Here is a 25359-nt window from a genome sequence, read left to right on the forward strand (position 1 = left end):
GAGGCTGACATGCTGCCAGCAATGTGCTGTGAACACCCAGCGCCTTTTTGACATGGGTTCCAAAGACTGTGTTACGGAGCTCTGACCTCACCTCTGCCTTGTACTTCGCTTCTTGGGCGAGTTACTTTTCTTTTAGTCTCTTTGTTTTTGCCTTCTGGGAAATGAGTGTTTTGGGGGGGTTGAGATGAGAACAAGTGAACTTCTCTAATGGGGCTTTCTTCTGCTCTGCTCCCCCCTCCCAGGGATTCAAGTATCTGTACCTAACTCCCCAGGATTATAAGAAAGTCAGTGCCTTGAACTCAGTACATTGTGAGCACGTGGAAGATGAAGGGGAGTCTAGGTAAGTGTATTTATTTATTTATTTATTTATTTAGAGTATTTTTATCCCGCACCTCAGCCAAAAGGCTCTCGGAGCGGCTTACAATGTATCAATAAAGAAGACAGTCCCTACCCTCGGGCTTACATTCATGACACACAAGGAAAAGTGTATGGGGAGGGAAGAGGGAGAAAATAAAAAGACATTAAGGAGACTGCTTAGGCTGGTGGGAAGGCCCTGCTCTGTCCTCTCATCTCCCAATGGAGGGGCAAACCAACAGCTCCTTCTTCCCCACAAGGTGTTAGCCCTGTAGGGGAGGGGTCCAACTGAAGCAGGCTCTGATGGTCCCTGCCACAGGGTGAAGATGGCAGTTAGCCCTGCGGGGTGTGTGTGTGGTCCAACTGAACCAGGCTCTGATGGTTTAAAACATTGGATTTTATGTCCTGATCAAGCGATAGGCAGGCCTGGGCTGGCCAAAGACATTTTGCCACCTGAGTCAAAGAACAAGATGGCGCCCCTCCCCTCCCATTCTGTGTCCAAAAGCCAACCAGGCAGACAGGTGAATCTGACTTCCACGCTGATTTATTTATTTATTTTATTTATTTATTACATTTCTATACCGCCCAATAGCCGGAGCTCTCTGGGCGGTTCACAACAATTAAAACCATTCAAAGTATAAAACAACAGTATAAAACCATAATATAAAATACAACATAAAAGCTCAACCAGATAAAAACAGCGGCAATGCAAAATTACAAATTTGAAACCACGTTATTTAAAATTTATAGATTGTTAAAATGTTGGGAGAATAAAAAGGTCTTCACCTGGCGTCTAAAAGCATATAATGTAGGTGCCAAGCGTTGTCATGATGTTGGGACAGCATCCTCCGCTACACCCAGAGGCCTCAAACTAACCAACTTAAGGGATGTTGACCAGGCCTCATGGCACACGGGTTTCTCCTCCAACACACCTTGCTGCCACCTCCCAGCATCCGTTGCCTGAGGCGGCTGCTTCGCTCTGCCTAATGGTAGGGCTGGCTATGGATGCAGGTGGATCCATATAAAGTAAGGGCATTGGGAGATGCCCTTCCCCCCCATATTGTGGTCCCAGTCCAGCTTGGGGGTGGGTGGAAGGGGGTACACTGGCCATGTAAATAATGCCATGTCTACTCTGGCTCTGGGTTGGCTGCACCTCTTGGAAAGGATGCCACAGAGGTCACCCCATGCAGGAACGAAACGATTCTAGGGAGGGATGTAACTTGTGGCAGCAAGGACCACCTGCAGAGGAGCCAAGTACATTACTGAAACCATCAACCTGTGTTAATTTTCTTTCACTGTAAGTTATCTTGGAGGCCTCCTGTTAAGGCACACTAGAAACATGGGGCAGGAATGAATGAATGAACAAATGAACAGCCTAAACCTAAGCCTGGGCTCAAGGCAGTCACGTCTGGCTTCTCAAAACCAACCACGTTTTGCCCAAGTGCTCGTGGTAGATGTGAGGATGCCTTCTTGGCGTTGTTTGCCTTCAAGTGCTATAGATGATGAGTAAAGTCCATCCATTCGCTGCCCAAATTCAGTGACCAATTCCCAATCACTGCATGTAAGCCTGTTACAAGCCCATGGCGGCCCATGGAACTCACCGCTGCAGGAGGTTAAGTAACCTTGGCGCTGTTGCGCTCCATGTTCTGCAATGAAGCACTTCTCTAAGAGCCACCGAAGTGGTAGATGTGTGATCTCTCCTTCTCCCTTTCTGTCATTATTCCCCGTTCCAGGTATAAAATTACTGATATAATTGGGAAGGAAGAAGGCCTTGGGACGGAAAACCTGCGGGGATCTGGAATGATCGCAGGAGAATCATCGCTGGCATATGAAAACATTATCACCATCAACCTGGTAAACCACAACTGTGTGTTTTTTTGGGGGGGGCATGCGGGGGCTGCTAGAATAATTAGGCAAGTAGACATGTAATGATTTGCGGATATTTCTTGTCCCTAGAATTCTAGATCCCTGGTCGGCAGCTGTAGCTTATAGGGGCTGTTTAACGTTGGCCCCGCGTGCTGGCTTATGTAAATATCTAAGGGTTAAACCCTCCCTCCTCCCTCCACGCAATCCCACGGCTGCTCAGCTGTCCCCGTTCTACTATAAGACAACATGTATGGTAATTCATTTATTTTAAAAAGACGTTTAGGTTTATTTATTTGAACAACAACAACTATGCATATTAAAACCCTTGTGTGTGTGTTTTTAAAAAAACTTATGTTAAAAAAACAGAAAAACCGTAAGTGTTAAAAGCCACGTTTTAAAGATCAGGTATGTTTAAAAAGATAGAAAAAAGACACATACGTTAAAAACGTGTATGTTAATTTATTTATTTTTAAGTATGCCCATTGCGCTCATGCAGTCGGCAACCAAGTCCAGAGAGCATAAAACTGGCGGGTTGACTGGCTGAGTTCTGATGCTGTGGCACTGAAACGGGTTCGATTTTCTGTGCGCAGGTGACGTGTCGGGCGATCGGGATCGGGGCCTACGTTGTCCGGTTGGGACAGAGGACAATCCAAGTGGAGAATTCGCATATCATCTTGACTGGAGCGGGAGCCCTCAACAAGGTAAGCTCCCGCCTCGCCTTTCGGTTGCGAATCTGCATTTATCGGTTTGTTCGTCCGTTTGACGATCTTTGCTGTGCGTTTCTGGCACTCGTGCGTGCCGCTTGGTCTCTCGGGTTGATTGGCCTTGTTCTTTTATTTGGTCTAAGGCAGCTTTCCCCCACTGGGTACCCTCCAGATCTGTTGGACTACAGCTCCCATAACCCCCAGCCTCCCCAACCAGATCTCTTGGACTGCAACTCGCATAATCCCCAGCCTTCCCCACCCTGGCGCCCCCCAGATCTTTTGGATTACAACTCCCATAAACCCCCCCCCATCAGCATAGCTTGTTGGGAATTATGGGAGTTGAAGTCCAATAGATCTAGAAGGTGCCAGCTTGGGGAAGACTGGTGTAGAAAATATCGAGCTAGATGGACCAGCTCTGCTGGCCGGGGATTATGGGAGTTGTAGTCCAACACATATAGAGTTGAGAAGCGGTGATCTGGAGAGGAGGCGGTTAGATTTTATTAGGGCAGTGAAGGCCACTGCTTGGTAGTTGAGCTCCTTCCCTGGCTTGGCCAGTGAAGGGCGGCTGGGAAATTGGGTTGCCTACTGGTGTGGATAATGTATGCCTCTGTTCGGAGCGCTGGCTGGCTTTGAAGGATGGGGAGGACAAGACCCTCCGGATAGAGGGAACCCCACCCATTACGATCAGTTGGAAGGACATTTCCTTGGGTCCCTTTGTTTAGAGAGGTCAAAACGGGGCCTTTTCTACAGTGGCCCCCCCGACGGGTGTGGCAAAAAGCCTGCCTTTTAACCTCTAGTAAAGGAAAAGCCAGGGACTTCTCCTTAAATAAACCTTTGGGGTGGATCTGCTGGCATCGACGGCTATTTTCCGTCCACCCTTGGGTTTTTAAAGAGATGATTTGGACAGTTGTGCAATTTTCACGTGTGCAGTGTTTTTTGCTTTCCTATGCCTAATTGTCGCGTTTGTGGAGATGGCTTGTTAGATTCGTAATAAATATGATGAGTAATAGGACATGCCTTTTAAAGACTGCTCAGACATAAATACAGATAGAATTAGGCTGTCGTCTATAACAATGTACTATAAAGTTTTATTTTTAATATTAAAAAAGTCAAGTATAATCAAATGTCATTAATTGCAAATTGGAGCAAAATGAAATATGAACACCAAAAAAGTCTCTGTACACCTTTATAAACACAAGTGTTGGCCAAGGTATAATGATACTCCAGTAACAAATCATTTTTGTTGTTGTTTATTCGTTCAGTCGTTTCCGACTCTTCGTGACTTCGTGGACCAGCCCACGCCAGAGCTTTCTGTCGGCCGTTGCCACCCCTAGCTCCCCCAAGGTCAAGTCTGTCACCTCCAGAATATCGTCCCTCCATCTTGCCCTTGGTCGGCCCCTCTTCCTTTTGCCTTCCGCTTTCCCTAGCATCAGCCTCTTCTCCAGGGCATCCTGTCTTCTCATTATGTGGCCAAAGTACTTCCGTTTTGCCTTTAATACCATTCCCTCAAGTGAGCAGTCTGGCTTTTTTTCCTGCAGTATGGACTGGTTTGATCTTCTTGCAGTCCAAGGCACTCTCAGAATTTTCCTCCAGCACCACAGTTCCAAAGCATCTATCTTCCTTCGCTCAGCTTTCCTTATGGTCCAGCACTCTGCTCACACAGTGGCCGACCAGCCATCGGCCAGGGATGAACAAGCAGGACACGGTGCAACAGCACCCTCCCGCCCATGTTCCCCAGCAACTGGTGTGCATTACTGCCTCTCATCCTGGAGGTATCAGGACTAGTAACCACTGATAACTTTCTCCCCCATGAATTTGTCCAGCCCTCTTTGAAAGCCGTCCAAACGGGTGGCCATCGCTACCTCTTGGAGCAAATTCCATAGTTTACCTCTGCGCCGTGTGAAAAAGCCCTTCCTTTCCTCTGTCCCGAGTTTCCGCGAAGTCGTCCCCTGAAGCTGATGGGTGAGCAGTTCAGGGCAGAGGAAAGGAAGGCCTTCTTCACACAGCGCGGAGTTGAACTACAGCATTCGCGACCAGAAGGAAGTGACGACGGCCACCCATTTGGATGGCTTTCAAAGGGGCTTGGAAGAATTCCTGGAGGAGAAGGCAATCAATGGCTGCTACTACTGGTCCTGATAGTTATATGGTACCACCAATATCAGAAGCAACATGCCAATTGCTGGGGGACAAGGGGCGGGAGGGGGCGGTTGCACTCCTGTCCTTGTGGGTTTCTCGCGTGTGCAACCGCTTGGCCACTGTGAACAGCATGCTGGACTAGACGGACCCTTGGCCTGATCCAGCAGGGCTCTTCTGATGTTCTTATATGCCCTTCCCTGCTAGGGTATTATTTATTTATTTATTTATTTATTTATTTATTTATTTACTGTATTTTCTGGCGTATAAGACTACTTTTTAACCCAGGAATATCTTCTCAAAAGTTGGGGGTCGTCTTATACGCCCAGTCGTCTTATACGCTGGAAAATACGGTAGTTAGTTAGTTATATAGCATCATCAGTGTACATGGTGCTGTACAGAAGATTAGTTCTTGCTAATCTTCTAACCGCTGCTTCTCCAGGATGGCGTCCCTTCCCTGAGCAAAGTGTGTGTGCGTGTGTGTGTGTGTAAAGGGCAGTTTGTTCGCGGCCTTCCTGATATATCCCTGAATGAATTGTTCTCTGGGGACGAAATTGCCCCAACCTCAAACCCGTCCCACTTTAGGTTTTAAACAGGGTTGGAAGCAAGAGCCAAAGGCCGCGGCTCTTAAATCAACGTGCCACCCAGGCAGCAGCTGCTTGAGATTTATGCTTGAGAGCCAGTTTCTTGTGTGCAGAAGAGAGAAACAATTTGCCCTTGAAATACGGACACACAGGGAGAGGGAGAGGGCTGGGGAGCGGGGCGGGCGGTGGGGAGGGGGGGGAGAAAGCAGGTGGCGGCTGAGAAGAGGAGGAGGAGGGGAGAAGAAGAGAGATTTCACTTTTATTTCCTTTCTTTGGGCAGCGCAAGCTAATCCGGGAGATTTGCAGCATAGCTGTAGCCCACGGGTCGGTGGGTGCCGCCATTACCGTTCTGGCTACCCTGGGCAAAGATGCAAGGGTTGAAAATGGCCTGAAAATGGCCTGAGCCCTTAAAAACCATCAGGTGGGTTGGAAAGGGCCCCAGGTTGGGGGAAGGCTGGTTTCGGCACATGCACAAACAGAGATGCGTCTTAGTTGTGCGGGGGTGGCGAGCATAGCTCGGTTTCGGGCCGCACGCATGCGTAAGAGCCCATGTTCAAGCAGGCACACTCAAGAACCCACGTCTCAAGTTCAAGAACCCGCATTGCAGAACCCACATTGAGGGCAAGAGCGCTGCCGCCGATCCGGGTCGGCCACGCTGTGCCGGATTGAGAAAAAGCAGCGATTCTACGTTCGTTTCTGCCCCGTTGTAGCATGCAGAGGCTGCAGCTTAGTGGCGGAGTGGCTGGCTGGCCTGCAGAAGTCTCCAGGTCCAGTCGTCAGTATCTCCAGATTGAAACAGGTTCTCCCTGTAGCAGCGGATGGGAAAGTCGCTTGGCTCACTGGAGGACTGAGGAGAGAGCCTTTGGCTGGAAGGGCGATGAGACCATGCTGCACAGGCAAAGGGCAGCAGGCCAGGCTCCTGCAATTCACGCCAACCCTGGCTAATCCGGAGGATGATCTGGGGTCTGGAAACAAAGCCTTATGAGGAGAGACTAAAAGCACTGGGCATGCGAAGGAAGAGAGACACTTTGGAACTGTGGTGTTGAAGGAAAATTCTGAGAGCGCCTTGGACTGCAAGAAGATCAAACCAGTCCATACTCCAGGAAATCAAGCCAGACTGCTCACTTGAGGGAATGGTATTAAAGGCAAAACTGAAGTACTTTGGCCACATAATGAGAAGACAGGATGCCCTGGAGAAGAGGCTGATGCTAGGGAAAGTGGAAGGCAAAAGGAAGAGGGGCCGACCAAGGGCAAGATGGAGGGATGATATTCTGGAGGTGACAGACTTGATCTTGGGGGAGCTAGGGGTGGCAACGGCCGACAGAAAGCTCTGGCGTGGGCTGGCCCATGAAGTCACGAAGAGTCGGAAGCGACTGAACGAATAAACAACAAATGCTTATTTATTTATTTATTTATTTATTTAAAACATTTCTATCCCGCCCTATATCAATAAGATCTCAGGGCGGCGTACAGATAAAAGCATACAGTGTAAAACAGTAAATATACACAGCTAAAAACAAATTAAACCATAAACCAAGTTAAAACGATATATAATTTAGCCTGGAGAAGAGAAGACCCAGGGATCTTCGTGGCTGAGTGGGAGGGACTGGAACCCAGATCTCCCGAGTCCCAGCTCAACACTCTAGCCACTGCACCACAGTAATTCTCTTTGTGGAAAGCGTGCACCTGTGCATAGGTGTGCGGTGTCAGGGGAGAGATGGTGGCTGTGGCTGAAGTCACTGGAAGGCTAAAGTCACTGACAACTAGGGCTGTGTGAATCGGTAAAGTCCGTATCAGGTTCTTAGCCATGTTTCTTTTCCTTTTCCTATGGCGACCTCTTCGTGCTGTCTTTCCAAATGTACACTTCGATTGTGCACACCTTTGAAATGGACTCGTTCTTCCCCTTGATTAAGGCGTACCCCTGTGCGTTTTTCGGGATTAATGCATTTCCGTGCGCATTTTTCAAACGAACGCGTGCTGTCGAACGCATTGCTTTTGCTCTGCGAATCGCATTGCAAGGTCGTAAGTGTGCCGACGTTGACCCCGGATTGCGTCGGAGCGTGGGTTCGGTCAGGAAGGTGCGAACTGGGTAAATCTTGATTTAAAACGAACTGCCAAGGAAGTTCTCATCCATCCTTACAGGCAACCCACACAAAGAAGGACCATAGCAGGAGCTAAAGCAGAAAGCGAGGGCTGGGTCTACGTGATTGGCACAAAGGCACAAGCCCCCATAAGCTTGGAACATGGGCGGGAGGGTGCAGTTGCACCATGCCCTGCTTGTATGTTTCCCGTGGTCAGCTGGTTGGCCACTGTGTGGACAGAGGGCTGGACTAGATGGATCCTCGCTCTGATCAAGCAGAGCTCTTCTTAGGTACTTAGGATCTTCGCCACATCCACACATGGCCACAAAGTAGAGTCTCGGGTCTGCATGTACCTTCATCGTGGGCATTGGATGCTACTGACTCTGCGCGTCCACCTCCGTGGTCAAGAAAGCATGGGGTCATAGGACCAGAAGACATCATATGCTCCAGGCTCCTGAAAGGGTTTCATGTCAACCATTTTTTTTACCGTTAAGTAGAAAAGAAAAGGGAAAAGAGAGAGGCCGGGGATCTAAGGGAAGAAGTTGGGCGTGCATGGAAGGTTACGTCGGAGCATCTGTCTTTGTTGTGGAGAAAAAGTTTGCCTTCATTTGCCGGCCGTACCTTTGCCAAAGACAGAATGCCAAGCCGTGATGGCTATTGTACCTTCCAGCTTTTGTCTGGAAGCATGTGGAGGAGCATAACGCATAACCGCGTCTGCTCCTGCCTTTTGTGTGTGAGCGTGTGTGGGATGTGTGTGCTTGCGCACCGCACCAAGCCCATTGACCCTCCTTCCTCTGTCTCCCCCCCCCCCCCGAAATTGAAATAATGATAATGCACGTCTCCCAACTGCATCAAAGTATCAGCACATCAAAAGCCAGGAGGCATGAAATGCAAATGGTACAGTGATGGCAGATGGATAGCGCATGATCGCCTGATGCCCAATGAATTTTAAAAGATGATGGTGTACACATGGGGGGGGGTGGAAAAGGGAGAGGTTGTGAAATAAACACGTTATCCTAGCAATGGGTTTTTTGCTTGTGTGTGTGTGTGTGTGTGTTTGCTTGCTTGCTCCTCACTCCTGACAATATTTTTTCACACTTCACTGAACATCCACTCTATCTCTTCACACACACCCATCCTCTCCCTCTCTCTCTCTCTCTCTTTCTGTTCTCTGCCTACCTCTCTCACACACATCTCGGGTCGCGTCACGGCAGCTCCGGTGGATATAATAAGATATAAACCACGAGGTTGTTATTTGCATAGAAATAGCATGGAGCCCCCAGGCAGAATTGTGGCATGGGGGAAGAGGCAGGGAGAAGGACACAGGGATCATTTGTCTAAAATTTTAATGGAAACTTTTGCTGAGACAGAGGTTTTTTGTTTTTTAAATCAACTTTCTGTCCAAATCCCTGCAGGAACACCCCTCCCACATTGTACACCCCCCCACACACACACACACTATTTGGTTTAACACAATGCTGTATGTAACAAGATTATTGACTTGCTATCTTTTGTACTGTCGGTAGATTTAAATTTGTTCCCTTAAGAAGTAGAATGTGACGAAACGCACACACACACACACACATTTTGACTTAGTTCGCACATAATGTTAACCATGGTTTATTTAACCTATGGGTTGTTGAATTCTGGCTTGTCGTGATGCGCAAACCCAGCCATGCTTAGAAATCATGGTTTCTGAACCACAAACAACCCAGATATAGAGCTCGTGATTTTTTGTTGGGTTGTGAACTCTGGGTTGTCGTTATGTGTGAACCCAGAACTGTGGGATGTTCTTGGGTTGTTTCACTAGGCTACGTGGGTAGTGGGCAAGCATGGTAAAAAGCAGACATGAACCACTCTACGTGCCAGTACTTTAGCGCCACAAAGGCATTTGGGATACAGGGAGGGAGGGAGTGAACGAAGAGAGGAACAAGCATGGGTTGCGACGATTTGTTTGATCATGTGTCAAACCAAACCCTGGGTAGGGCAACAAACCATATGTTAAATAAACCATGGGTTAGCATTATGTATGAAACCAGGTCTCGCACTTTTTCAATCTCTCTCTCAATACTTGAAGAGTTAATTAAACCTTATACAAATTGACCTGATTGGACCTACGTGCACACCAGAACATAACTATCTCCTGGATTTCACACTTCTCTGAACGTTGTGACGCAGTTCCTGGCAGTTTAAATGTATCAAAATACATATTTTGAGGGAAAGTAAGTGTATATCACAATCCTGTACATGTCTCCTCCAAATTATGTCCCATTCAGGAGATTGCTTCCAGGTACTAAGGAGATCTAGGATTGTAGCCTCAGAAATGTGGATTTAAATGCATTTTTAAAAATGCAGTTCAATTATTATTATTTTGGCAGAATCACATGGAAACAGGAGAGAATGGACTTTTGGGTGAACACATGTACCCCCTATATCCCTTGACTGTGTGTCTGTGTCCGTGTGTGCTTCTACTTTCACTCTGTTCTTAATGCATTTCATTCCCGCTCCAAGCCTGTCCGACTTCACTCAATTTTGCTGCCCACCTGACAGTAACTGGTTCTTTAAAGAACCTGTTTGTTCATTTCCATCTTGTATCCAACTCAGGCTCTCAGGCTCTCAGGACAGGGTTAACCGTAGGAGCTCCGAAAAAGAATGAAAGCAATTTAACCTCCACACAGATGTACAGTTCATTTATTTCTCTCTCTCTGTATCGCCTTTTGTCCTGCTTTCGCCTCTCTAATTGGAGTCCCAATTATCTTACAAAACCAATAAAGGAATAATTTAAAATAAATCTACAAGGTTGATGATTGTTGTTATTATTATTGATAATCATTATGGTGATGATGATGAGTGTTATTGTTGTTTATAACAACAACAACAGAAACTATAGTACTTGCACACAGGCCCATTTCAAAAGTTGTTGAAAACCTAAACCTAAAGCCCAATATTCGTCACCCCCCAAATTCCAATGAGAGAAAGAGAAAGGGTGGCAAGAGAGAGAGAGGGAGAGAGAGAGAGGGAAATGATGGCAGAGAGAGAGAAAATGGTGACAGAGAGAGAGAGGGAGAGAGAGAGAAAAGAATCTTAGAGAGAGAGAGAGAGAGAAAGTGGTGACAGAGGGAGAGAGAGAGAAAAGAATCTTAGAGAGAGAGAAGGTGGCAGAGAGAGAAAAGGGTTGGAGAGAGAGAGAAAGGGTGGCAGAGAGAGAGAGAGAGGGCAATGATAGCCGAGAGAGAAAATGGTGACAGAGAGAGAGGGAGAGAGAGAGAAAAGAATCTTAGAGGGAGAGAGAGAGAGAGAAGGTGGCAGAGAGAGAGAAAAGGGTTGGGGAGAGAGAGAGAAAGGGTGGCAGAGAGAGAGAGGGCAATGATGGCAGAGAGAGAAAATGGTGACAGAGAGAGAGAGGGAGAGAGAGAGAAAAGAATCTTAGAGAGAGAGAAGGTGGCAGAGAGAGAAAAGGGTTGGAGAGAGAGATAGAGAGCGAAAGGGTGGCAGAGAGAAATAGAGAGAGAGAGGGAAATGGTGGCAGAGAGAGAAAATGGTGACAGAGAGAGAGAGGGAGAGAGAGAGAAAAGAATCTTAGAGAGAGAGAGAGAGAGAGAGAAAGTGGTGACAGAGGGAGAGAGAGAGAAAAGAATCTTAGAGAGAGAGAGAGAGAGAGAGAAAGTGGTGACAGAGGGAGAGAGAGAGAAAAGAATCTTAGAGAGAGAGAAGGTGGCAGAGAGAAAAGGGTTGGAGAGAGAGAGAGAGAGAGCGAAAGGGTGGCAGAGAGAAATAGAGAGAGAGAGGGAAATGGTGGCAGAGAGAGAAAATGGTGACAGAGAGAGAGAGGGAGAGAGAGAGAAAAGAATCTTAGAGAGAGAGAAGGTGGCAGAGAGAAAAGGGTTGGAGAGAGAGAGAGAGAGCGAAAGGGTGGCAGAGAGAAATAGAGAGAGAGAGGGAAATGGTGGCAGAGAGAGAAAAAATAATCTCAGAGAGAGAGAAAGGATGAGAGAGAGAGAGAGAGAGAGAGAGAGAGAGAGAGAAGACCTTTACACTAGTTCTAAAATAATATACTGGCCAATTCGACAATGTGGTGCCAATGCACCACCACCCAGCTGCACCACCACTTAGAAGGCCCTTTCTCTTGCAGCCATCCGCCTAGCTTCCTTTCATTGGTCGCACCCGGAGGAGGCCCTCGGAAGAGTGCCTAAGGCTCTGTGCAGGAGCCATGCCTTTAGGTACTCTGATCCCAAGTCGCTTGGGGCTTTAAAGGTCAACACCAAACTTTGAATTGGTCTTGGAAATGGACTGGAAGCCAGTGGAGCTTGGGAAGCGCTGGCGTCACCTAGTCCAATCAGACGGTATATTATTTTAGAACTCGTGCAAACATCATGTCACTGTGGGCACTAGTAGTCCTGCTCCTTCCTTGCTTTTTTTGCCCCACAGTCCCGTCCCCCCACAGAGTGGCTCACGCATAATGCAAATGTGGCTCACGCATAGTGAATCCCCCCTCCGAAACAAGCATGCAGTGGGGCCCTGCTTCCTCCGATTGAACGCCTCTATCCCCTTCCTCCTCCCAGCTGGAGATGGTAGCCTAACTGCGTGGCTGTGCCCGGGACCTGCCTTTATGCCACACTGATTGGCTGAGCAGGGCTGTCCGTCATCCCACTGGTGGAAGGGCTGCCCTGCCTGTTTGGCATAGAAGGAAATGAATTGCCATTAAAGCTCAAGCTTCGAACGTTTTCGAATTTGCAACATTTTCTGCACGTCTGCGCAGCTCAAGCTTCAGCTTAAGACAAAAATGAGCAAAATCGGTCAGGTAGATCTCTAGTAATAAGCCTTACACTTTCGTATTCCATTGCTTAATAGAAGATAGATAATATATTATTTTTTTTAGTTTTGCGCTTTTTAAAAGAAGTTCAAAGTGCTTTTCTGAAGGGCTTTCCCTTCACTGATTGGATCTCTGGAATTTAGGAAATGTCTGTATATTACTGAGCAACTGAATACATTGCTGCTCCACCCCCACCCCCATTGCTGTCCTTGTTAAAATATTTCTATATTGGGACCGTCCCTGAAGACTCTGTATGAGGATCCTTTCAGGCTTTGCTCCGGCTTTGAACCCGTGGTTTATGCCAAGCCCGAGTCCGGTGGGGTTCAGGCTCTGTGCCAGATGCCTCTCGTCACGGCAAATGAGATCAAAGTAATAATGGGGGAGCAATTGTGTGAGAGTTGGAACACCAAGTGCCACCCCCACCATTCAAAGGAGCATTATAATTATTAATGCATGATATGAATCTTTCTGGAGTGGCACAGCATGGCTATTAGGAAGGATACGGACGGGTTCGGTGCCTTTGAGAATGCTAATTGGAAGGGAAAGGGGCAGAGGAATGTCAAAAGGAAAACCGACACTCTGCCGGAATCGAGGTGTTCTCCCTGGGCCTGGCGCTGAGGCTTACCAAGGTTATCCCGGGTTTTTTGCCTCTAGAAAGAAGATGAAAAGGGATGACTGGGTTAATGGGGATTAGTCTCGGAAGGAACCGCATCCAGGCACGACACAAAGCTGAACTGGACACAGGATCCACAGCTCAGGCGCTAGTTTGAGAAGGGGTTTGCGGAAGAGGTAGAGCGGAGAGGACCTCAAGATAGGGGTGTTGGAGAAACCCGCCACAGATCCGAATGAGGTCAAAATTTGAGGAATCCGACCTATGGAGTCCACAGCGTACCGGATCGTCAAGCTGGCATCGCTTCCGGATTTCCCCTTTTTAAACACGGCAAGATCTGCCAATTGTGGCCACAATTAGTGCACCTTGGGCAAAAGACAGCTTGAAAGAGCGCAATGTGACTCCATTTGCGGCTGTAGAGTGCTTAGTTATACGTAAATTGCGATTTACGTCTAACTAAGCACTCTACAGCTGCAGGTGTCTTAAAATACACGAATAAGGGCCGCAATTTACGTGTAACGAAGCACTTTACGGATGCAAATGGCGTAAAATTCGCTAATTACGGCCGTGATTTGCCCAAGATACACTAACTGCTGCCGTAATTGGCATATCTTCCCCTGCTTAAAGGGGAAAAAAGCCGTGAGGAATCCAAAGGATGCTGCAAGGACTCTGGGGAAATCCGCTGACCGCCAAGAGGGCTGAATTTTCCCATGATGTACCCCCACCCACACCCCCACCCACCCAGATGAAATGTGGACAGGTGCGTTTTTCCCTAGCTGCACGATAATTCAGTTCAGGGAGAAGAAATTTCCCGAAGCGTTTGTAAGGCCTTGTGTGCCGAGATGCAGAGAGAGTGAGAGCTGCAGGGGAACCGTGCCACAATGCAGCCTTAGAATCACGAAGAAAACGCCAGGAAATGGAGATCTGGAAGGGAAAGACGGATCTGGAGCAGGAAGCGAGGGACGGAAGTGCCGTCAAAGCGGGTTTTAGTGAGCAAAGCGGCCAAGACATGAAGACATGAATTCCTTTATTTGCATCAGCCGCAGGCCTTAGCATTTGAAATGAGATGTACAAAAGAATAAAAGCAAGTTTGTACTTGACCAAAATGACCCAAGTTGCATTCTAAAAAATCACATTAAATACAAATTCCAGAATTAATACAAGTCTTTACACATAAAATAGGAATAAGTAAATAAAACAAATAAACTTCTGTTCAGTCAAACTTCTGTTCAGTCTTTCCTCAAATCTCTATAAAAAGTACAAAATAATAATACGTGAGCTCCTGTTTCGGTACTGCCATCTCCACGTGGGCAGGTATGGTTTTCCAATGGGATTCTTTTAAATGGGCCCTCAAGTACAGCTGATGGCAGTACATTCAGTCTTGCACAAGTAAAAGCTCGTCTGTATTTTAAAACAGTTAAGTTTTGCAAATAAGATGCCAATGTGTCAAAAAGGCGAGATGGAAAGTAGTCATACCAGGGACAAAATTTCCTTACAGTGGCCAGATTGTTGTTGTTCGATATCATATAGGCAAAGCGGCCAAGAGACCTTGTGTACGGAGCTGTGGCTCTCAAGGGTAGGGTGAGGAATTCTCTAGCCTCTTGCTGTTTCTGAGGCTGCCTCCATTTTCTTTTGGGGGACGGAGATCCCTTATCCTCCTGCTGTAGACCACCTTAGGAAGAGTCACAGAGGCCCAGCCAGATTGCCTGGGGATGGGACAGCTTCCAGCTCCTTCCTTTGGCTGAGGCGGCCACCCAGCTACAACGTGTCCCATCTGCACCGTTGTCTTTGTCAGGTGGGGGGCTTTGTGGTTATGATTTAATACTGACCCTACAGATTCTTCAACTGGAAACATCCTAGCATCTCTGCCTCCCTTGGCCCGGATTTGAGTGGCTTCTTCTGTGAACCTCTCCCCGTTACTAACCCCCCTTTATGTTTCTTTAGGGAAATCGGGTCAAGGAGATTTCCATGGCGTTGTCCCCCCCCCCCCCCCAAACTCCAGTTTCACATATATAAGGTTTGCTTATATGTGTGTCGAGCCGTGTTTATATACTGGGTAGCTTCTGTCTGTTTGTGCAAGGAGAGGCAATGGCAGTTTTAGGGTCCTGGCTTTGCCTGCTGAAACCGCCCTCTTGCCGTTTCCTGGGAGAAAGGGACGAATCTCTCCCATCAGCTCGTCAGACCCTTTTGAGAAAAGCTTGGGGATCTCTGTTCGTTGGACAAGCTCAGATCCCACATCCTCTGTGGCAGGGATGGTGCCTCGTTGAGAGCCCTGTTTGCTAGCATTGACACATTCCTCTTGTTTAGTTCTGAAAGTTTTCTGTATAGTTTGTTCTCGAGGGCCTTCTCAGTGGCTGCTCCAAGGCTCTGGAATTCCCTTCCCAGGGAGGCGAGGCTAGGCTGGCTCCCTCTGTGCTAGTTTCGGAGGCAGGCAAAAACTTATTTTGGAACTCTACTGGACCTGTGTTAATGTATTGGATCCTCCCCCCCCCTTTTAACCTGTTACAATGTTTTTAACATGTTTTTAATTTTACTGTAGGTTTAATTCTATTTTAACTTTTGTAATTTATATTTATACGTTTTAATTGTACATGTTTTAATGTTGTAAACCGCCTTGAGTCCCAGTACTGGGGGAAAAGGCGGGATATTATAATAATAATAATAATAATAATAATAATAATAATAATAATAATAATTATAATCTGTTTTCTATAAGGTATTTGGGTTTGAACTGTGGACCTTAGGTACTTTGTTTTCGGTGGCATTGTGGCATCTTGACAGAAGATGGCGCTGTCCTTTATTTTTTTATTTTATTTTATTTTATTTTATTTTATTACATTTATATACCGCCCCACAGCCAAAGCTCTCTGGGCGGTTTACAACAATTAAAAATAGTAAACATTAAAAGTATACAAAAATTTTAAAAACATAAAAACAGCATAAAACAACAGTATCCATTTAAAAAACAACAATTCTGGGGTCCATTAAAAACAAACTTAACGTTGTTAAATGCTGTTAAAATGCCTGGGAGAAGAGAAAAGTCTTGACCTGGCGCCGAAAAGATAACAATGTTGGCTCTCCCGTGTTTAGGCACCACCCATGCAGATCGCCACAAGATGGTACTGCAGCTTCTAATGCAGCAGTTGTCAGGTGACGCAAGGGAGCTAATAGGATTTCACTTGCCCCCTAGAAAGCCTCTACCGTGCTTAGGTGCCACCCATGCAGATGGCCACAAGGTGGTACTGCAGCTTCTAATGCGGCAGTTGTCAGGTGACACAAGGGAGCCAATAGGATTTCACTTGCCCCTATAAAGCCTCTACCGTGCTTTTTACTGATTCAGGAATTTCCTGACTATTGAGCATGTTTTCAGTATGACTGCTTTCTGGATGGTGGTGTGGATGTGTTTTGGTAGGTTTTCTGTATTGTTTGTTGATGTGATGCCGATGGACTGATGTGACTAACAATAATTGTGACCTTTTTCTGTTGCCATAGTTCCTTAGCTTTGATAGCCAGTGGTGTATATTTTTTTCTCTTTTCCTCTTCCTTTTCTATAACATTTTTGTTGTTAGGTATTGCTATGTCGATGAGGTAAGTGTTTTTTTCTTTTTTGTCTACAACTGTTATGTCTGGTTGGTTGCAGGGTATTGTTTGGTCCATATGAATTGTTCTGCCCTAGTACATTTTATGATCTGCATTTTCCAAGATTGTTTTGGGTGAGTATGCATAGTATGGTGTAGGTTGTTTGATGAGGTTGATTTTGATGGCCAGTTGTTGGTGAATTATTTTTTCAGCTGTATTGTGTCCGTCCATTCCTGCCAGAATTTTACGTTCTCCTGTTACATGGCGTATTGTTTCTTGGAATTGATGACATTTCCTACATAAATCTGTTACACTGTTATCTTTTATGATGTATTTTTGGTAGTTCTCCGTTGCTGTAACTTGATCCTCTATGGCTATTAGGAATCCATTATTATTATTATTATTATTATTATTATTATTATTATATACCAGAAAGGAGTAATGGGTTATAGATAGAAAAATGTGCAAAGATTTGTTCTGGGGCAGACTGAAATATTTTCAAGGATGCTGCACTGGATGCAGCCTAAAAAGGAGACTGCTTTCATTTGGATTTGCAGTCTATGGGCATTCCCAATAACTGGCAGGCTTTCGTTGTGCTCCCCCCCCTCTGTCTCCCCCCTCCCGCCCCCCCCGAATCACTCACCAGGGAAAAAAGAGAGTTTGCGAACAGCTCTTCAAATATATCATGCAATTGTGTACCATGAATTTCTTGTGAACCACGGTGGCGAAGCAGTTTTATTTATTTCCGCGACTTTAAATCAATACAAAGTAGACCTCTCCGTTCTGGAGCTAGGGATGGAGTGCAGGGAGATGGCTTGGGGCGGGGGCGGGGGGGGGGGGGAATGACTCCATTGTACTCTTAAAACTTTGGGGAAAGGAGATGACAGCTATATAATTCCATTTACCAGGCGCTTGGGGTTTTAATGTGGAGGTGATGGGGAGCTTTTTGTGCGTTTAGTGGCCCACATCTTCTAAATAAAAGATCTGCAGAGCTGATAGCAGGAGCCTAGCGCCAGCTTTAATAATCTCCAAGCATTAGACCGAGCCAATATGTTCCCAAGTCAGAAAAGGTCCCCCACCGAATGCTCGTAAATTAAAAAGTGCAGGAGCAGCTCGTGTGTTCCTCGATTAGAAATGCAAAGGCTGCAGTCTGGTTTCCGAGGAACGGAGGCGAAAAGGCCTCTTGCTGCAGTGGGGATGGATGGGTGTTTGGGAATGGGAGCAGCATGTCCAAGAACTAAAGTGTTAGCAGAACCACCTCCATTTTTAACAGGAAACTGTAAAGTCTCCATTGCACACCAAGCAAAATGTCATAATGCCCTGTATGAGAATGTCTCCTTGTGTGCGTCCTTGCATCCTTGATTACTAATATAAACAAGAGTTCTGGCTCCAGCTGTCTGTGTCGAAGTTAACTTCTATAACTTACTGTCAGGCCAAAGGTATTGTTTACAGGACTGTTTAGCCTAATTAGCTATGCCTCAGTGTTACATTCTGATTGGTTAATGCTGCTACTGGGCCCTGCCCCTTGAAAGCTTTAATACTGTACCATATTCCCTATGTCTTTTGTCTGATTGCTCCCTTTGAAGAGACCAGGCCTTGATTACTAATCAATAAAGCGCTTTTGAACCCTCTGTCGCTGGAATGGTGGAGTCGTGCTTAAGGGCTGTTTGGATCTCGTCCTTGGGTGAAAAGAACATTGATCTAACAAAAGGAGAGTCATTTCTTGGCTTGATCCTGAGCCAGGGTTCTGGTGCAAAGGGTATTGTTGAACCGCTTGGGAAGAGTAACCTAAGTGTGCACCAGTTGCTGGGGAACATGGGTAGGAGGGTGCTGTTGCACCATGTCTGGGAATTATGGGAGTAATGGGTGTGCTGACTGGGAACTATGGGAGTTGTAGTCCAAAACACTTGGAGGTCACCAGGTTGGGGAAGACTGATCTAAGCTTTTGCTCCAAGTCCCAACTTTGCCCTGTTCCAGTAGGACTCTTCTTCTAACTCAGGGCTGAGGAAACTCAGGCCCTCCAGATGTAGCTGAACAACTTTTCCCATAACCCCTTCCTATCGGCCAGGCAGCTGGAGGTTCCCCAGCCCTGTTATAACTTGCGGCGACGTGGAAACCCCAAAACATGGCCCGTCCCTTGTTTAAAGGCACAGGTTGCTCTTTGGAAACCGGCGCCAGGACCTGCCTTTGTGATCAAGGTGCCATTATTCCACCATCTAATAACTTTTAATGGGCAGGGCAGAAGTGCTGATCGATGAAGCTGAAAGCTCTTCGAGGCTCAATTGTAGGTAATTGGACTGGAACTTTAACTCTTTCTTTCAGCGTTAATTCCTTCAGAGGGGATTTGTATGGGTTTGTTTCCCTTTCTTCTTCCTTTGAGGCAGGAAGCAGGCGAACAAAGAGGAAAGAACAGGGCAGAGTAAAGTGGACGGCGTGGATGCTCCTCTCTACCAAGCTAAATAGAATTGGGCAACCCCTGTAGTGTGGCACCAAGGATCTCCTGTTTGCACCCTCCGCCTGGGAGGGCAAAATCTGAGGCCCAGGACAGGCACAGGATGGCTAACTTCAACTGGGAGCATTACAAGTTGTGCAGGCTCCGGGTGAGAGAAGGAGCAAAGCCAGGAGAAATATAAAACGGACAGGCTCAGGAGATGGCAAAGTTTCTTCGTTTGTTTAGAGTATTTGTATCCGACTGCTCAGCCTAAAAGACTCCTGGAGCAGCTTACAAATAATGCAGTAAAGGAAGACAGTCCATGGCTGTAAGTTTGCGATCTAAAAAGACACGACACGCAAGGAAAAAGGAATAGGGAAGGAAGAGGGAGGGGGGGAACTAAGTCTTTCTGCAGGGGTTGTGGAATGGCCTGGTTTCCCCCTCTCCTCCATGGGGATGAACTCAGGCTGATGGTGCGTAGTGTGCAGGGCGAGCATGATTGGGCACCTGCCGAGGGCCCACTATCCCAGCGGGGGCCCACTGACAAGAGCTTCCAGTCCTTTCCCAGGCCCAATTCAATGAGCTTTCTAGCCATAAACAACTTGGGACCATGATACCCGGAGGACTGCCCCTCCTCTTCACCCTTGCAGCTGGCTTGTTCCCCTGCCTCTCGCTCCGGCCCAGGCAACAGAGATGTTGAGGAGGAGCAGATGCCGCGGCCTGCATGCTCCCTGGCTCTCTGCCTGTCAAGCGAGCAAGGGGGAGCCATGACAAGAAAGGGGGAGAGGAGCGAAAGCAAGTGAAAATGGTGGTGAGGAAGTAGACCCCCTGCCATTCAAAGGGTGTCTTGTTCAAGGGCCCTCAAAAGCTTGGAGCCAGCCCTGGTAGTGCGAAAAAAAGATGCCACCACTTTCAAATTCCCATATCCTTCCTTCCTTCTCCTGCCCATGTCCTTTGGAAAACCTGGACACTGAACCATTTATGCAGAGTAAGCAAATGGCTCCACTTGCATAGCTTGACACAGAGGGACCAAGAGACTGAGCTGTGAGCCGAGAAATCGCCTGTTCGTGTTTCGACCCGGCCTTTGGCAAGCCATCCTTTCTTTCAGCCTCACACATCTGCAGTCGGAAGGGATAATAATACTGTTCCTCCTTTATTAAGATATCAAGATAAAAGTCTGTGAAGCGTTTGAGAATATCCCAAGGTCTATATAACTGCTAAATTGGCTGTCCGTTGTAGAGATTTCCAGTTCTGTTTTTGGCCCAGAGGGAATGAAGCGAACTGTACATTAAGATCCTTCCTTATGTATTATTTATTTATTTAATGCATTTATATACCGCCCCATAGCGGAAGCTCTCTGGGCGGTTTACAAAAGTTAAAAACAGTAAACATAAAAAACAAATATACAAAGTTGAAAAACACAAAAAGCATAAAAACAACAGTATCCTTATAAAAACAGCTGTTCTGGGTCCATTAAAAAACAAACTCAGCTCATGTTGTTAAATGCTGTTAAATGCCTGGGACAAAAGCTTTCCTAGAAAGCTTTCTGGAACACAGTGGGCGGTGTGGCCAGGCAGGGCCTTTTCTGTGTGGGCACCAGTTGCAAAACTTCCTCTCTTGGGAGGAATTTCACTCGCCCTTTTCCTGCTTATTTTTAGTTGCCAATCCAAGGTGCATTTTCCTAAAGAGCTTTTGGGGATACTCCAGTTACCGTTTTAGGGAGGTAATCGCTTCTTTTTATAAGATGTGTTAATTTGTATCATTTTAGCATGTTCTGCCAGCTGCTGGAGATCTTTAAAATGAAAGGCGGGATGTGTGTGTGAGTGAGTTTGTGTGTGTGTGTGTGTGTGTATATATATATATATATATATATATATATAGGCAAATAAATATTCCCTCTCTCTCTCTTTGCCAGTGAGTGACAGGGGGAGTGCATGGAATGGAACATAGAGAAACGGGCTCTGGTCGGAGGGAGAAATAAAAAGAAAGCTGAGCTAATCTCCACCGAGGAATCTTGCCAGAGGCAAACTGGAGCTGCCGCGGTCGCCACTTATCTGGAGACGGTGCGGACGGTTCAGGTTTACTGCCGCTGACAAGCAGCGAAAGTGGTCTAATATATACCGTCTGCTCTTGCCCTTTAAATCCTGTTTTGGAGATAAAGATAAATAGGCAGCTCCTTCTCTCGCCCCCCCTTCCCCCCCCCCACTAGTCCATCAAGATGCTTTGAGTGAAGCAGCAAAAGAGTTGCAAGAAATGAGATGCCTGCCTAATGCCAAGTCAGGAGCCATATTTACTTGTCACTGTGTTTTGACAGCGGAGGCGGCATGGACCCTAAGCTGCGTTTGAAAGCCAACTGGTGGTTATTGGTTTAGTTAATTTAGATGGGAGATGGATGATAGATATGCACATACACACCAGAAGTTGACAGTGATTTAGACACTGTTTGTTGTGTGTACGCTCATCCGACTATTGCTACTGGTAAAATAGGTTTCATAGGCTTTTTTTTAAAACAAAACCTGCAAAACCTGTTTGCCCAGAAGTAATAGTGTGGCAGAGTAAAGATGTCTGAGTAATTCTGAATGTGGATAATTGTTGGGCTATAAATAAAATACCTACACAACAGTTTCAATGTAAACAAAGCAGACTGAAAGAACTGGGCATGTTTAACTCGGAGAAGAGAAGATTGAGGGGAGACATGATAGCACTCTTCAAATACTTGAAAGATTGTCACACAGAGGAAGGACAGGATCTCTTCTCGATCATCCCAGATGGCAGGACATGGAATAATGGGCTCAAATGACAGGAAGCCAGATTCTGGCTGGACATCAGGAAAAACTTCCTGACTGTTAGAGCAGTACGACAATGGAACCAATTGCCTAGGGAGGTGGTGGGCTCTCCCTCCCTAGAGGCCTTGAAGAGGCAGCTGGACAGCCACCTGTCAGGGATGCTTTAAGGGGGATTCCTGCATTGAGCAGGGGGTTGGGCTTGATGGCCTTAGAGGCCCCTTCCAACCCTATGATTCTGTGATCCATTTAAAAGAAGGGGGAACCTGGTCCAAATTTGCCCTCCAGAGGGGTGTCATTTGTCCTCATGTTGTTGTGAATCCAGGCATAAAAAAGAAGGCAGGAGATGGATGTACCTGTTGCCGTTAAGTTTGTCTACCATGCTCCCACTGGGAAAATCAGCCGCCACCAGTAATGCCCAAGATTTGCCAGTAGACCAGGGGCCTGGCTTGATGGTGCCGCATTGGTGCCACGTTCCCCCTAAAGCCCGCGGTTTTCCTCCTGCAGGCTTGCGCTGTGTAATCCCCATGCCAAGGAGAGAGCGCGAGGTTCCTGGCGGTCATTGGTTACTGGTGCTGCCTCCCCCTGCCTTCTTGTGATCAATCGCCAGCCGCCAGGACCGCCATGCCCCGCCACCCCACCCCACCGCGAGGTCAGACGGCAGAAGAGCCAGGGTGACCTCACTCCCAACGAAAAAGTCAGGGTGAGTCCTAGACTTTTTAACGGTGCAGCTTGGCGGAATATAACCGACACAGCGCCGATTGGCAGCCATTGCGGGGCTTTGAACATGTTTACCCTGGGAAGAGCCCGGTCCGTCAGGGGTGACGACCGTCAGGGCATTACCTGTAGAGGACAAGAACCCTGGCTCAGAGGTGGAGACGGAGAAACCTCCCAGCCTCCAAGGAGAGATGTCGCCTGAAAAGTCAGAGACTCAGAAGAGGTGCTAGACTGAGCCAGAGGCCTCCTGGTGAGAAAAGCTCTCCTTGCATGTAGGAGCCTTGCTCACCTTTTCAGCTGCCATCACCAGCTTAAGTGTGGCTCTGCAAATAGGGCTGAAAGGGGTGCTGGAAACAACGTTGACTAGACCTTCTTGAATCTAGCTTCCTTTGCCTTGACTCCGGACAGCTTTCTCGACTGATTTCTGTGTGAATACTTCTGGGCTGTACTCTGGCTGTCCTTCTGCCTGCCCATCGCCTGTTGTGTTGCCTTGTTACCTTGTTACCTGGATGACCGAGGCCTTGCCTTTTGCCCAATCTCTATGTGTGGTGACCACCTCAGAACTCTTGGGCCTTTGAACTTGCAGCTGCTAGGCCCAAACTCTGGAAACATCACCTTGGCAGCAGGCTGCGCATGGAAAGACGCCTCCTGATTTGCGAATGTCCCCTCTGCCTTTTCATTCTCCAGTTGCAGTTGCTTCTGAGGAGAACCACTTTAGCAGAGAGTTGTGTGTTGGCTTCTAGGACCAATTTGTTTTATTTATTAGGTTTATATCCCGCCTTTTTCCCCTCTTGCAAGGAACACAAGGTGGCTGAGAGTCCGTGACTGGCCCAAAGTCACCCAGTAAGCTTCATGGCTGAGTGGGGACTAGAACCCGGATCTCCCGAGTCCAAATCCAACACTCTAACCATTACACAACACTGCCTCTCTTATGACACCTCCCATCCCTATGGGTTCACCTTTGGGGATGCATAGCGTGGCTGGTGAACTTATGGCGCATGGGAGAGCTATTTGCATGAATTGGTACCTCTGGGGTTGGGGGTCTGTATGCATGGACACCATGGTTTGCAGGACAGTAGCTGCCATTGAAAAAAAATATGGCATGTTTACAGCTTCCATTTGTATGCCACATCATGTAAAGTCTGTGCAGTCCCAAATGGGCCATGAGCCTGCTCCTTACAGTCCGCCAATGTGGACTCGGAGGGGATTATGAGGCAATCCCTTAATATTTCACGCTATGTCCATTGCATTTCCAGAGGGCGATGGAGGCTTGCTGAAACTCCCAAACCCACAGGCTCTGGAGGCCTAAGGAACTCCATTTTGAGAAGGAGCGAGGGCTATGTGAAGGCGCCATTGTAATAATTCACCTCAAGTCAGTTGCATTTTCTGGGGAAGAAGGCAGGTCCGTTGCCAGCCTAAAAGCCCTGTGGGGCTGCCAAGCAAGTAGAAGGGGCAGTTCATCTGATTTGCAGGCCAGCTAAAGGCAAAATTATAAATTGTTGTTTAATTATTTTTATTTAAAAATACTGGAGATGAGAAAAATTAGGGGGTGGGCCACTCTTGGCTATAGGTCTAGGCGAAGGAGGCCTATCAAAGCTCCATGAGTCCCAGGCCTAGGAACGCCATTTTGTGAAGCAGTGAGGATATGAAGGCACCATCTTAATAATTCAGCTCAAGTTGGTTGCATTTCCTAAGGGCGAAGGAGGCCTATCAAAGCTCCATGAGTCCCAGGCCTAGGAACGCCATTTTGTGAAGCAGTGGGGCTATGAAGGCGCCATCTTAATAATTTACCTCAAGTCAGTTGCGTTTTCTAGTGTGTTGTTGTTTTTAGATAGGTGCGTGTGGTGGTGGTGGTTTTTTTGTGTGGAATTATTATTTTATTTTTGTGGTGTTTTCCCCCCCCAGATCTAAATGAAGCCGGTACATAATGCCCTCTGCCTGTTGGAAAGAGTCGAGCCATAAAAATAACAAATGGCGTGTATTTGCTCGAATGTCAAAGTTATGAGTTTATTTTGTAATGATGTGCTCCTGCCTTCATGAGGTAAACTGGCCGTGGCAGAGGTGTTATTAGTAATATGGACCCAGCGGAGCAGAAAGCCGAGTGACCGAGAGATCAGTGTATCAGTCAGCGAGAGGCCAAATGGGAAGAGACAGCGGGGGAATGAGAACCGGGCCGTGTGGCGCTTGGGCTGAGATTAGAAGAAAGGAGCAGTGCGCAAGAGAATTGAGAGGCCGGTGGTCAGAGCCTCATTCTTATGGTCTCCTTTGACGGAAACGCCAGGGGGTTTTGTACCTGTTCGCGCGCCGTGAAATTTCCCCCTTTCCCCCTTTTTGTAGCGGGGGGCAAGGTCGTTTTCAGTCTTGTTCCTTTCCAGGCTTCTTTGCTCTCTAAGCGTACGCTTGTAGCGTATTTCCTCGCTGCTTCAGCTCTGCGGATTCTGCCATTCGCGAGTGGGTCCCGCTTTTGCGATTTCTGGCGTCGACTCCGAGTCCAAATCTGACACTCTAACCATTATACCACACTGCCTCTCTTATGACACCTCCCATCCCCACGGGTTCACCTTTGGGGATGCGTAGTGTGGCTGGTGGACTTATGGCGCCGATACTGTCGCATGGAAGAGCCATTTGCATGGTTCTTGGGGTTGGGGGGCTGTATGCATGGGCACCATGTTTTGTAGGACAGTAGCTGCCATTGGAAAAAATA

The 25359-nt window shown here is 47.2% G+C and overlaps 1 protein-coding gene across 2 annotated transcripts in view; it reads left to right on the forward strand.

Moving 5' to 3' along the window:
* ACACA (acetyl-CoA carboxylase alpha) overlaps nucleotides 1-25359 on the forward strand; it is a 221542-nt gene that overhangs the window by 140623 nt on the left and 55560 nt on the right. For both annotated transcript variants that reach the window (XM_063146546.1, XM_063146547.1), the window contains 3 exons: nucleotides 243-340; nucleotides 2088-2208; nucleotides 2811-2921. In XM_063146546.1, the coding sequence (XP_063002616.1) occupies nucleotides 243-340; nucleotides 2088-2208; nucleotides 2811-2921 (330 nt within the window). The remainder of the gene's footprint in view (nucleotides 1-242; nucleotides 341-2087; nucleotides 2209-2810; nucleotides 2922-25359) is intronic.

This window comes from Elgaria multicarinata, chromosome 22 (genome assembly GCF_023053635.1).
Source record: "Elgaria multicarinata webbii isolate HBS135686 ecotype San Diego chromosome 22, rElgMul1.1.pri, whole genome shotgun sequence".
NCBI lineage: Eukaryota > Metazoa > Chordata > Lepidosauria > Squamata > Anguidae > Elgaria > Elgaria multicarinata.